The sequence below is a fragment of the Filobasidium floriforme genome (assembly GCF_021052385.1).
Source record: "Filobasidium floriforme strain CBS 6241 chromosome Unknown HD553scaffold_15, whole genome shotgun sequence".
Taxonomy (NCBI): domain Eukaryota; kingdom Fungi; phylum Basidiomycota; class Tremellomycetes; order Filobasidiales; family Filobasidiaceae; genus Filobasidium; species Filobasidium floriforme.
Genome location: NW_025763636.1, coordinates 82,984 through 95,849, shown reverse-complemented (window position 1 = coordinate 95,849; position 12,866 = coordinate 82,984). Strand labels below are relative to the sequence as shown.

The following is a 12,866-nucleotide window of genomic DNA, read 5'->3' as shown; positions in this document are numbered from 1 at the left end:
GATTCGTACCGTGGCGAATACCGACATTCGCAATTGCTACTATTGCTTGTCTACGTATAAGACCCAGAAGTCATGCAGGAGGAATGTGGCGGATCGAGGGGCGAGAAAAATTGAGCATCGGCCACCACACAACATATGACTCACAATCCTCCTTGCATCGACCCCGCCTATCAGGACGATTTCAGACCGACACCGCCACACAGCTCATCACGATATGTCCATGTTCTCTTCAGCTGAATCTTCGATCTCTCGTTATGAATTCGAGGAAGTCTTCGACAGAGACCCCTTCAACTTCAGCACCCCATTGACAGAATTCCTGAGCAGCATGATCATGTCTGCAAATGGGGATTCAAGGCTTCCCGAAGACGCTGTTACGAAAAGCTTGGCCTCCGCAGAAGAACAGTCTCCAGAAAACACAGCTCCTTACAAGGCGATCTACTTCATCTTGGAAACGACGCTGCGCAAACAGACTCCACAAGGCATCAAATCGGTTCCCAACACAAAAGCAAACTACAATGCGGTCTTCAAATTCCTGTATGGCCTGAATGCGGTCTTCAAATTCCTGTATGGCCTGAATGACAAGATTCGGCCCGAAAGGATCCGGTTGGAGGCGACAGAGTTGATACTCATCGCTCATGCATGGTTGCATCTGGGCGTTGCCGATCCCAAGCAGATCAGCAAGGGTTATATTTGGACATTGGAAATACATAAAGCCCTTTGCGAGCTGTGGAGAAGAGTTAAATACTCGAACGAAGGGCTAGAGGAACAGCTAGAGGAAGATCGGATTTCGCATGCTCCCTTCACCTTTGATGAAGGGTCTTTGTAGCCAGCATAGCATCCGAACAGATAGATGTAGATAAGTCTGAATACGGGCGGCATCGTGCCGTACTGCACAACAGGCTGAGAAACGATTTACTCGATCTGCCAAAATGTCCCGAGCTAGAGTTCCCTGGGATACGATGACTCCTTTGTCCATGAGTGATTGTGTCGCAGTAGATTATGTGGACTTCGCGATTATGGAGACCCAGGGGCATGGCCGGTACCGAACCAGTTAGGCTTGTGAGACTATGAAACAGCAATTGATCTCTGCGATGCACAGCTGGTAACAGTCTCGATTATGCTTAGTGACGCAGTAGTTATTGGCTTTCGCATATAGCCACTTGTTCGAGGGAATACGAGCGGCTGGGCGAGGACTCCCACAAAGAGTACTAGCAGATCATAGCTTTGGACGCCCGCGCCACATCCTACCATAAAAGTAACAATATGCGTTGTCAAGTAGAACGTCATCCTCGAGCTCCCTATCTGCTGCATCCGGGAGATGAAACCGTGAAAGGACAGTCGCCAGACCATCGCTCGTCATCTCGAGTGAAACTTCTCATATCCTCCCACTGATGCGTCTATAAAGCGCTAGCCCACGCGGCATCAAGAATCTAGTCAGAACGTCAGGCGAGGCCCAACCATACCTCCCGCGCCTTTTAAGTCGTTCTCATCCCTCAGCGTTACGATATCATGTTCATTGCAACCTCTCAAGCTCCTGACATCACTGTTGAGGAATTCCAGGATACTTACTCGATAGCTCCAACTGAGGTGGACGACAACCGGTATCGAGCTCTGAGCTACCTTATTGAGTACGCAAAGACACAGAACGACGCGATTTATGCAGAGTGTTGCAACGCCATGAACTCAGCCTTGACACAGCCCACCGTCACTGAAGTACAACCTGAGGCGACGGAAGGCCGATCCGACGAGGCCGCCACACGTCTTGCTGAAGAGAAAGCCGAACGCGCCAAAGCTGAGTTCGAACTTGCCAAGGCTAAGGCCGAAGCAGCCTATCCGTACAGTGAACTTCCGCTGGTCCTCTACATCTTCTTGAGATGTGGAAAGGGCACTCGAGAAACAACTAGTGCCAACTACAGCCATGACTTGAACCTCATGAGGAAAGACTTGAATGAGTTGAACAAGCACTTGGCTTCGATGGACCCTGAGATCTGCTTGGAGCAACAGGATCTGAGTATCTTGGCGGTAGCCTGTACTCAAGCCGGTGTTGCTCATTCTGGGCAGACTTCGAGATAGTTGTTCATGTGGAAACCAAAAGTTTTGCGCGCGTTCTGCAAACTGTACGAAATGACCAAAGGGGTGGTCATAGACGAGGAACAATAGAACAATGTAATGCGACCTTGTTGATTACGTATCTGAGGCTATAACCTTCATTATCGTCGCGACGAAGTCGACAGCCCGAACGACCCATACCTGTTTTTTTTTTCAAGCCAGGCTCAAGGATATGCTCCTATCTCACAGTCGCTATCGGTCGTCGTGCCTCTTTCCTGTCGAATAGAATCAGGGGCCAGTCATGCGTCAGCCCTGCTTGCTTCGATCGGCAAAGAAGTACCCACGGGAGAATGCTATTCCAGATACGCGCTTATCGTAGTACGGACCAGTAGTATTCATGGCTTGACGGAGAGGCACAATCTCGGACGTGACGCTGCACGTGTACTGATTGTTGGACGCGACATATCGTTCAGGAGATTAGCAAGACTATATTACCATCCCGATTCCCTGTAGGTTGGTACGGTGATATCTACGAAGCGCTGATTTCGTATTATCTCCACGTCGCTCTCCAAGGCATTCAGGGTCGATCGGCTTGCTGCCCAGTTTTCGTATTTTCGCTTGACGAAGACCAGAAAATGACCGGATAATCTCTTGTTAGTAGTGACAGAACAGTAATACCCATACTCTCTCTTTCTTGGATGCTGCTAAGAGCCAAAATAGGATCTGATATTGATTGTCGGTGGGGTGATGCATAAAGCGATATGTGAAAATAAGGTTTGGGCCCCGAGCCTGACATTTCCAGAACATTGGCAAGATAGGTCGGAGACTGGAAAGTCGATCGATCCTTGTAAGGAATGCACGACCTCGACATCGAAACCCGTTTCGGCTCTCGGAACAAACTTTGTAAACTTTAGAAATACACTCCCTCGTGAAATATGGTAGCCGAAACGAAACGACGCAAGGTGGCACCTCTACCGCCTGCCGGTAGGTTTACCCACCGAATCTTATACAAAAACTCAGCTGACGATCCCCGTTATTATCCTATGTTCAGACCGCCCATACATCTGTCTTGGCCTGGAAGGTTCAGCCAACAAGTTCGGTGCGGGGATCATCTCTCACTCTCCCGGCCCGAACGGATCGACAGCGGACGTCGTCAAGGTCCTATCGAACGTTCGACACACCTACGTGACCCCGCCTGGACAGGGGTTCTTGCCCGCGGATACGGCTAGGCATCATCAGCAGTGGGCTTTGACGGTCATACGGAAGGCTGTAGAGGATGCTGGGATTGAGATGAAGGATGTGGATGTGGTGGCATATACCAAGGGTGGGTCAAGAGGGGCTCAACGAGGTACCGGTTCTTTTTGAGCTGACATCAGAGTGACATTCGTAATCATCGCAGGCCCCGGTATGGGGGGACCGCTGCAATCAGTTGCACTGGTAGCACGAACCATCAGTATGCTCTACAACATCCCGCTTGTTGGCGTCAACCACTGTGTCGGCCGTAAGCTCCGCCCTTACCTCTATCTCCTTCCACCCAACTCACAGACTGATCCGGTACAAGACCCTCTTATCTGCCAGACATCGAGATGGGCCGCCACATCACCGCATCCCACAATCCTATCATCCTCTACGTCTCCGGAGGAAACACCCAGGTCATCGCCTACTCTCAGCAAAAGTATAGGATCTTCGGGGAGACGCTGGATATCGCCGTGGGGAACTGTTTGGACCGGTTTGCGAGGGTCGTAGGGCTGCCGAACGATCCTGCTCCGGGGTATAACATCGAACAGAGCGCTAAAGGGTGAGTCGGGAGGAGACGGTTGCACTAGAAGTTCGTCGGACTGATTGTGACTGTCCTATTCTTGTGTGGGAACAGGGGTACACGATTACTACCCCTCCCCTATGCGACAAAAGGGATGGACATCTCCCTAACAGGCCTGCTCTCCGCAACCGAAGGTTACACGCACGACAAACGCTTCATCGGACCGCTCGCTAGCAAGACCCTGGAGGAGCAGCAGAAGTACAAGGAGGAAGGAGAGGACGTGATAACGACAGAGGACCTGTGTTTTACGCTGCAAGAGACGGCATTTGCGATGTTGGTAGAGATTACGGAGAGGGCGATGGCACATGTAGGGAGTGCGGATGTTTTGATCGTCGGTGGAGTTGGGTGTGAGTTCGGATCTTGGGGTGTCGTCTGCTTGCGGGATGTGGTGCGGCAACGATGCTGACAAGGTCAAACAACCATTCCGGGTCTGTTTTTTCCTCCGGGCGACAGGCAACGAGCGGCTACAACAGATGATGGGCATCATGGCATCCGAACGAGGCGGCAGGGTATTCGCAACGGATGAGAGGTAAGCCCAGCCTTTCCCCCTTTCGATCACCCCACTGCATTGCAAACTCAAACGCAATTTCTTTTCTGGCTGTGCGTTTCGCAGCTTCTGCATCGATAACGGGATCATGATCGCCCAGGCCGGATTATTGGCGTACAGGATGGGTCAACGGACGCCCATCGAGAAGAGCACGGTCACGCAACGGTGAGTACTCGAGGCCTTCTTCAACTTCGCTCTCGTGTGAGGAAGGAACCTGATCGTTTCTTGTTCACTCGATCACCTTGTGGATTCTGTTGTGTTGTAGGTACCGGACGGACGCGGTACATGTGACTTGGAGAGCATGAGGATCTGTACCCGTCGATTAAGTCGGAACTATAACATGTAATCATGATGACGACCATGCGTCATGGACAAGAACAGAGTCGTAGGTTCTGTTTGAACCCAGTCGTAAAGTTGAGTAGCATACTCAAGTCGAGTTCTAACGTTCTAGACGTAGCGTAATGCATGAGCGTGAAGACGCGCTTCCCGGATCGTTTCCATCTCCATCATCTTCATCTTCAGCTCCATGTCTGTGTTTAGTACTGTCTCTTCCTCCTCTCCCACACTAGCATCTAGACAAGGTGAGAGATCTGCTAAGGTCCCCATCTATACTTCACTCGCCGGACCATTCGGCGATCATGCCCATGATCCCAGCGAACCGTTCTCTTTCCCTTTCGCTCTCTTCCTCTTCCTCCTCGTGGTCCTCTCCTTCCTCTTGTTCCCGTTCGGCGGCGCTTTTGCCGGAGGACCTATCGGATGTCGTATCCCGAGCCCGAGCGAGAGCTAGGCTGACGATGACCGGTCTCCTTCCTCCTCCAACCCTCCCACCTCCTCCTCCCATACCGGAATTTGAAGGCAAATTGGGATTCTCGCCCAACCACCAAACAAGAGTAGCCACCTGCCCGACGTACAGTTCGTCCCGCGTCTGGTCACCCGGACTTTGAGGGGTTCCGAGGAGGGGTGTGAGGAGGGTTGAGGGGTGTGGGGGAGGGAGGAGGGGGAGGATTTTGGTTATCGAGTTCGAGTCTGGTTGAGAGGAGGGGGTGGTGGTCGAGCAGGAGGAGGAGGAAGAAGAGGTAGTGGCGGTTGTGGTGGTGGTGGTAGAAGGGGGTTGGGAAGGTGGGTTTAGGAGAGGCAGGAGTGGGGAGAGGGTCGCTTGAGTCTGTTTAGATGACACATGGCACATGGATGTGGAACAGAGGTTGATAGACGAAGAAAAGTAATAGAAGAGGTAGGTACATTCCTCTCGTCCCCGAGCTGGAAGTAGAACGTGGAGAGACTCACCAAGAACCCCATCCTCCCCAACTGAGTTATCATCACAAACACCCTATCTTCATAACTCTGTATCAAGAGGTCCGTCTGTACCCCGGCCAGCGTTCTGGTGAGAGTGAACGTGGGGATGGGAAGGTGGGAGGAGGAGAGGGGGAGAGGTTGGATCTTGGCGGGTGTAGGGTCGACGTGTATTTGATTTTGACGGTCGTTGGAGAGGCTTAGGGAGGCGGTCTTGCGGGAGATTGCGGGAATGGACATGGTGTCGAGCGTAAGATGCTGCTATGTAGAAGCAAGTGAGTGTGGTATAGATAGTAGTAGGTGTGTAGGTGTATAGGTGGTTGGATGATGCTATCGACCTTGTCTCCCTCTGCTCGGTCAAGCCCGGCCGCCTCGAGCTGCTGCTGCTGACGATTCCCAGCTTGGCGGATCATTCCACTCACATTCCTCTCTATACCTTCCGATAACATCACCCATATACTCCATACTATCCTCTGTCAGATTGTGGGAAAAGAACACGAGAGATATAACAACCCAGAGGACAGAAACGACGGTCAGACGGACTTTACCGGAGCCCGGACCCTGCAGCTACGGTATAGCTCGGTGCAAAGGTCATTCCGGGGGACATCGATAGTACGACGATAAACAGCACCGTCTGCGATAAAGGCACAGAGAGGACCTTTCACCACGATATCTTCGACCAGAACTCAGTGGGATAAAGCTTGGTCTTCTTCCTACGGTCTTCTGGGATCGTCGGTGAGTATCCGAGTTGGTATCGAGCCGAGCGGGACAGACCCGAACATACAGACAAATCTCAATCTCATCTCATCCTATCCGTTCTGTGGCTCATCTTAGCAGCAGTTCTTGACGAAAAACTCTCAGACATTGGGATGGCACCGTGGTAGACGAGCAAGAACGAGAAACAAACTCTAGGCTCGTCTGATCTGGATCTGAAATCGGAATCGGGGAGATTCAGGAGACGGATTGCGCATCGGCTTTTGGTCGAGGTGCATACGACGATTGACATACGATATACGATATACGATAGGAAATCGGTGGTGACTCCGAGCTAGAGGTAGAGGTAGAGGTAAGTTGAAGACTAAAAAACGGGAGGGACGAGTCTTCTCCTTTGACGAAGTAAGCTGATACAATAAATACCCCTATATACCTCAACTCGGTCTACCAGAGTTTCTAGTCAGATCCACCCGAACGATCCTCCGAACAACCCAAGCAACCACTACTACATCGAGGCTTCTTCGTCAACCTCTTTCAACCTACAGTACCCGCCCCGGACGAACACGAATATCAAATATGGCTACCACACCTCGATTCCAATCCTCATCTTTACCCTTAAAGGGCATCGGGATACCCCCTTCTTCAGCTCCTCCATTGACGTCGAACGAGATGTACACGTTGTTGGTAGATCCGCCTCTTCCGAGGTTTATCGCTTGGGTAAGCCTAGACCTGCCACATCCTCATCCCCATCTTACATTCCCATCACGTTGTCTTGTGTTGTGGTGTGTTGTGGTGTGGTGTATTACGAGTCGTGAATACTGACCACTCGATTCGATTCTGATATATTGTCGACGGTGTGCGGTATCGCGCTGTCCCGCTTGCTCGGAATGCAATGCAATGCAAAAATGTGGTGGAATGGATATAATACGACGACAATAACAGGTCCCGGTGGTTTGTCGCTGGATGGCAGTGTTCATAGCGGTCCCGTTTTTGGTGATCATCTTGCTGGATATCGTCGCTTACCGTAAGTCGCCGCTCTTTTCCCTACTCTTATGTGTGATTCCGATCTCGATCATGGCAGATGCAAATCGATTCGATTGCAATATCTCAAACCCTTGAATGGAAGCTGACTTTACACATCGCGTTGATGCTCGTGGTTGAAAATACGTGGACATCAAAGTGATCGCAAGGACGCTCCACCTAAGACCCCTCAACATGCGAGTCCCCGGATCTCCAGCTTCTACCTTGAAAGATCTTGATGGCAAGGCTTCCCCAGGCGGAGCTAGCGAGTTGTTGTTGCCGAACGTATCTGAGGGAGAGTTATCGCCTGTGGTGATGAAGAAGGTATTGCATTCGGTGGGGCTTCAGGAGGAGGAACGACGAGACGGACAGGATAAGGCGGATGGGGGAAGAGAGGATGTGGAAGGGAAGGGAAGGTTGGATTCGGCGTCAGGGTTGGGTTTAGGACTGGATGTCCGCAGTACGATTGAGGATGAAGCGGAAGGAGAAGAGTCTGTTCTGGTCAGACCGCCGACGCCTACCGAAGGCGACGTCGGGAAAGGACTTGAACATGGACAGGAAGCTGTCCGTGGGGATGTAGCTCAGGCCAACTTGATCCGAGCCGGGCAAGCTTTGACGGAAGAACCTGAAGCGAACATCAACCTCGGTGCTCCGATCGCGAGTATGAATCCCAGGAATGCGGTCTCCCCTGCACCGACGCTGGGGGACGAGTTGGATACGGATGCGCGATATGGCATCGACGCGATGGCTGATGATATAGTCGGCAAGCAAGATGGAGGTTATACGGGTGATCTGGCGGACGATGCTTTGGCCGGATGGACGGGGTCGAAAGCGCCCGTAGTGCACGCTACCAGGAACGATATTCAGAATGCAAGTGGGATACCGGAAGAAGAGCAGGAAAAGAAGATGGGATTCGAGCCGATCAAGGGGAAACAAGGCGAGCCGAGCGTACATCTGGGAGAATGGGAGCCGGTGGATTTCAAAGCGCAGTTTGAAGATGCAGGGAAGGACGAGGTCAAGGGGACGGATGATGCGTTGAGAGCGCTAGGTGAGAAGTTGGCTCAAGAGGAAGCTGCGGGAGTGAAAGTGAAGGATGCAAAGAAGGAGGAAGAGGAGGTCAAGCTCGATTTGACGGTGGACGAGTTGAAGGTGGGTTGAGGTAGCACCGTGGTAGATGACAAGTATCTGACGAAACGTTGCTGTTTTACAGGATCTACTACGGAGAGCTCAGGAGCAAAAGGCAGAGGGCAACTCGCTGTTTCAACACGCCGAGCCGGACCTCGATGGCGCCATCGGGGCATACAAGGAAGCGTTGAATCTCTTACCCATCACCTCGTTCACACCACAACCCGAGCCTACACCCCCGCCATCGCGTCAAGTACCGGAGCCGGAGCAATCGGGTGTGATGGAGTTGACTGACGAACAGGCAGAGGCGATCAGACTGGCGGACGAAGCGAGAGAAGCCGAGTCGAGGCGCAGGGAAGAAGAGGAAAAGGATCCCGAGGTCAAGCTGAAGCGGGGCGTTGAAAGGGAGATTGAAGAGACGAAAAAGGCGGTCTGGGGGAATCTGGGAGCTGTTTGGGTGAAAAAGGGGGATGACAAGGAGGCGGTGACGGCATGTACAGAAGGTGAGGTTGGGCCGAGTTTACCCCTTTGAATAGGAGACAAATGCTGACGAAGGAAGCCGGTCTATATAGCATTAAAATTGGATCCTCACTATGTCAAGGTATTGCAACGCCGAGCGTTGGCTAGCGAGAGGATCGGTTCGTGGTCCAGCTTGACCACTGCACAAGAAGGTTGGTCGACCTGTCGTGAAAGACTAGCTTGTGTTCACACGTCGCACTAAGCTCATGTCTTTGTGCCGCGACCAGACTACACCGCTCTGACCCAGATCCTGCCGAAATCATCTCCACTATATCAACAAGCACAGCGATCTTTGTCCACCCTCCCAACGCGTATTCGTACGCAGCAAGAAAAGGAAAAGGACGAGATGCTCTCCAAGCTGAAAGATCTCGGTGACGGCTTGCTCGGGCGATTCGGGCTCAGCACCAACAATTTCAAGTTTGACAAGCAAGAAGGTGGGGGGTATAGCATGCGATTCGAGCGGTAGAGCCGGGGGCGTGCAAACGGACTTTTAGATTCTCCCTCGACGACTTTCTGGTTTAGACGTTACTTGATGATAACGCGGTCCCCGATACAAGTGGTACGGACCGCTTCAACGTGTTTCAACATCAAGAATCGATAGATTGTTTATCAAACTCCCAACCTCTTGAACCAAGTAGCCAAACGACACTGAAAATCTATATGATGATGACGAACATGTAGCAGAGCGCTCAAGGCGTGACCGCCCCAAGCAATGTCAGAAATCAGACCTTGTCGCTCCTCCCTCGACGTCCCTCCGCGATCCCATAATCCTCCTTCTGTTCGGCTCCCTCAGCCGCATGACCGTGCTTTTCGTCCTCCATCGTGTTGTGTCGATCGTCGAGCACGTAATCTTCGCTGAAGAAAGCCGCGAAGAGAGGAATGAAGGTAAGGGGAAGCGCGATAAGGCAGAGTCGCTTGTAGCTGAGGTTGTAAGCCTCGCGCACTCCAGGAGCGGGGTCGACTCCTTCGTATCGAGCAGAGTAGATGTCCCCAGCGACCGTGGCGATGCTGAGAGGGTCCAACTGGGTTGTCTGGGTGAGGTAGTCGACCAGGCGATAAGGCCAGATGGCGCCCGCGATCGATGAGCCGATACTTCCCCCGATCGAGCTCCAGAGGGATAAGACGGCGATGGCGATACCGAGATCTTTGTGCTTGACCGAAGCGTGGGCAGCGACGGTAGATCCGATGATCGACCACGAGTTGCCGACCGTGATGAGGAATTTGCCAAAGAACAGGCAGACGGTGCTCGTATGCCCTAGACTCGAGTAGTAGGTGATCCCGGCTCCGAGGATTCGCAAGCAGAGTGCAAAGATCTGCAAGTACTTGTAGCGGTGGGTGTATCGCTGGATGGCGCCTCCGACGATGGCAAACGTGCAAAGCGTCACCGTCTCGATCTGGGTCATATAGGTGTAATTGCGCGTGTTGTAATCCTGAATGACCCAAACCCAGCTGTTCCAGTACGTGTTGTGTAGGGTGGAGACGATAAAGTTGACGAAATTGATGAAGACGCTGATGAGAAAGGTCTTGTTCCACATGCTGCGTGGCATGATAGGGTGCTTTGCGCCGAACCATTCCCAAGCGCAAAAGACGGGCAGGAGACAGCCTCCGACGACGATCATGGCGATCATCGATGGGTTCTTCCAGCCATTATCAGCACCGTAGACCAAGGTAGGCGGACTGAGTAGGAGGGCAAAGGTCGTGCCGAGGAGGATCAACCCGACAGCATCGATGACCAGAAAGAAGCGGACGATGCGTTGAACAAGTGAGGGACGGGCGAGATGAGGCTCGGCCGTAGCTGTGTGCGCTACCTTTGAGATCCCTGGAGCGGGCGACAAACTGCATCAGTCAACTCTGCACCAGAATGCTGATCGATACTCTGGCTTACCTTTAGCCTTATGATCAGCCCAGAACAGCATGATAAGGATGGGTGTAAGGCAGACGGGCATGATGATGCAAAACATCCCGTACTGCAGATAGGCGAAACGAAGCGTTCACAATATCGAGGTCAGTAACTATATCCACCCCGAATGACTAAGTGAGGTGATCGATCGACTCACACCCCATCTCCAATTGGTCAACCCGACCGCGGTAGTGATATCACCAGTCACAAAGGCGAAAGGGACATAGACGAGGGATATACCGCCCAGGACGAGTCCGCGGTATTGTAGACTGGTAATGTCCGAGACGATCAGTGTCTGAAGGAACCCCAAGCCCGAGTTACCTGGAAAACGATGAATTAAGACCAAGATGTGAGTATGAGCTCCGATTCCATGTTCGTCATTGAGTAAACTTGTAGGAGTTCGGCTTACCGATAGTATAGATGACCTGGCCCGCAGCAAGCGTCTCCACATTGGGCGCTCCGGCGCTACAAGCGTATCCGATAGCGTACAACAAGACGCTGGCTAGAAGACAATACGAGCGGGCGCTCAAGTCGGCTAGTTTTGCCCAGAAGGGGTTGATCACGCCCGTCATGATGGAGCAGAGGAGGGCGATGGTGGAAAGCAGGGAGTTGGATGTGAAGGAGGAGGTTGCAAAGGCGAGGTCTGTCAAGTCAAAAAGCCCGGATAGAATTAGTTTTGATGAGACGCATCTGAGTCCTACCGATTAGCATTTTGAGACTTACACACAAAGGTAGTATCCTGACTGAGGGCGATCGCAAACGCCCAAAAGGCAAACGCGATCCAGAACGACCAGACCAGCTTCTTGGTGGAGAAGACTTGACGAAAGGTGGATATCTTGGCGACTCCCGCGATGAGAGGATCATGGATGGGCGGAACGTTGCTAGCGGCGTTGCCTTGGACCGTAAAGTGATGCCCTGATAGGGCCTTGTCGTCATCCAGGTCTTTGTCGCAGGCGCGGTCGGGCTTGTTCGAATCGTAAGTCATGGTCGGCGTGACCTCGGGGGACGATGTGTGTAAAGCTTTGTCGGTCGTCATGATGGATGAGTGTAATGGACAGATCAATGACGTGCTAGGCTCACTATCGCCTTGATGATGAGATTTAATCGTGATGATAGAGAGCCAACCATACCTCGGCCGGGAGTCTCACTAATATATGCTGCAAGCTACGATACGAGATACTCCGAAGTGCAACCCTAACCGTTTGAAAGGGATCCACCTCTGAGATCCTTGGCGAGGTCACCAACCCATCGACCCAATGGCGGATGTCCATCAAACCTTCTTTGTCGCTCGCTTTGAGGGAAACGAGCAATTTCTACGCGCGCGCGGCTGAAACAGCGCGCCAACGGAAGGTGAGCAGTTTTCGCTGAAGACCGTTACAGACCCGGCTGTCCGGTTTGAATGAGGTCGACTCGAGACTCTTATGTACGACCGACTAGGAGCACTACGACGTGTGTCTGATGATCGGGTCCTCGCTGATGATAACGTCTGACGATCAATGTGACCCTGTTCCATGATTGCGAAAACGCTACGACCATCTCGAGACGGTCTGTCGAGACTGGTCACCTTTGTAAGGCTGGTCGTTGTTCGACGACGACAGGGATTGAGAGCTATTGGATCAGGTGAGGCACGAGAAGACCAAAGCCGGGATGGGTTCCGGGGCAGCTGGCGACTACATCACAATTACATGCTGGTGTTTCCCTGGTCTTTTTGTCTAATCTGCCCTGGCTACTGTCGCATTCGGATCATTCAAGTAGCTGACATCACCCAGAGCCGGACGGCTGCATGCTGCGGGCTATCGGTGCGGGCTAAGCATCTTACTCTAGCATGTCATATGCGGTACTGCTATATATCATCACATACTGGCTATCCCTTCATCACCTCA

At 52.3% G+C, this 12,866-nt stretch overlaps 5 protein-coding genes across 5 annotated transcripts; 3 read left to right on the top strand and 2 right to left on the bottom strand.

The window, feature by feature from the left end:
- Positions 1 to 214: 214 nt before the first annotated feature.
- On the top strand, positions 215 to 1,125 carry HD553DRAFT_324851 (uncharacterized protein; the record flags this gene model as incomplete). Its single annotated transcript, XM_046181538.1, has 3 exons — positions 215 to 736; positions 900 to 1,050; positions 1,100 to 1,125. 3 exons carry the CDS (start codon positions 215 to 217, stop codon positions 1,123 to 1,125), a joined length of 699 nt encoding a protein of 232 aa, XP_046035340.1.
- A 1,859-nt stretch (positions 1,126 to 2,984) lies between these two features.
- Positions 2,985 to 4,720, top strand: HD553DRAFT_329151 (O-sialoglycoprotein endopeptidase; the record flags this gene model as incomplete). Its single annotated transcript, XM_046181908.1, has 8 exons — positions 2,985 to 3,033; positions 3,101 to 3,373; positions 3,449 to 3,550; positions 3,628 to 3,847; positions 3,923 to 4,215; positions 4,322 to 4,397; positions 4,482 to 4,580; positions 4,681 to 4,720. 8 exons carry the CDS (start codon positions 2,985 to 2,987, stop codon positions 4,718 to 4,720), a joined length of 1,152 nt encoding a protein of 383 aa, XP_046035339.1.
- A 308-nt stretch (positions 4,721 to 5,028) lies between these two features.
- Positions 5,029 to 5,945, bottom strand: HD553DRAFT_343317 (uncharacterized protein; the record flags this gene model as incomplete). Its single annotated transcript, XM_046182863.1, has 2 exons — positions 5,029 to 5,577; positions 5,700 to 5,945. The coding sequence occupies 2 exons, from the start codon at positions 5,943 to 5,945 to the stop codon at positions 5,029 to 5,031; spliced, it is 795 nt and encodes a 264-aa protein (XP_046035338.1).
- A 1,623-nt stretch (positions 5,946 to 7,568) lies between these two features.
- On the top strand, positions 7,569 to 9,677 carry HD553DRAFT_59508 (uncharacterized protein). The gene is made up of 4 exons (XM_046184340.1): positions 7,569 to 8,588; positions 8,650 to 9,067; positions 9,137 to 9,235; positions 9,311 to 9,677. Exons 1-4 carry the CDS (start codon positions 7,635 to 7,637, stop codon positions 9,547 to 9,549), a joined length of 1,710 nt encoding a protein of 569 aa, XP_046035337.1. The 5' UTR covers positions 7,569 to 7,634; the 3' UTR covers positions 9,550 to 9,677.
- On the bottom strand, positions 9,615 to 12,065 carry HD553DRAFT_350917 (major facilitator superfamily domain-containing protein). The gene is made up of 5 exons (XM_046183574.1): positions 11,707 to 12,065; positions 11,393 to 11,626; positions 11,141 to 11,304; positions 10,969 to 11,050; positions 9,615 to 10,902 (listed from the first exon to the last, which is right to left on the bottom strand). Exons 1-5 carry the CDS (start codon positions 12,017 to 12,019, stop codon positions 9,806 to 9,808), a joined length of 1,890 nt encoding a protein of 629 aa, XP_046035336.1. The 5' UTR covers positions 12,020 to 12,065; the 3' UTR covers positions 9,615 to 9,805.
- Positions 12,066 to 12,866: the final 801 nt, after the last annotated feature.

Excerpts from the sequence above, each read along its gene's own strand:
- HD553DRAFT_59508 (XM_046184340.1), top strand. The coding sequence starts at position 7,635 with ATGCGAGTCCCCGGATCTCCAGCTTCTACCTTGAAAGATCTTGATGGC. Across the intron at positions 9,068-9,136 it reads GGTGACGGCATGTACAGAAG|CATTAAAATTGGATCCTCAC; the intron begins GTGAGGTTGGGC and ends CGGTCTATATAG. Across the intron at positions 9,236-9,310 it reads CTTGACCACTGCACAAGAAG|ACTACACCGCTCTGACCCAG; the intron begins GTTGGTCGACCT and ends TGCCGCGACCAG.
- HD553DRAFT_350917 (XM_046183574.1), bottom strand. The coding sequence starts at position 12,019 with ATGACGACCGACAAAGCTTTACACACATCGTCCCCCGAGGTCACGCCG. Across the intron at positions 11,305-11,392 it reads CCAGGTCATCTATACTATCG|GTAACTCGGGCTTGGGGTTC; the intron begins GTAAGCCGAACT and ends ATCGTTTTCCAG. Across the intron at positions 10,903-10,968 it reads GGCTGATCATAAGGCTAAAG|GGATCTCAAAGGTAGCGCAC; the intron begins GTAAGCCAGAGT and ends CGCCCGCTCCAG.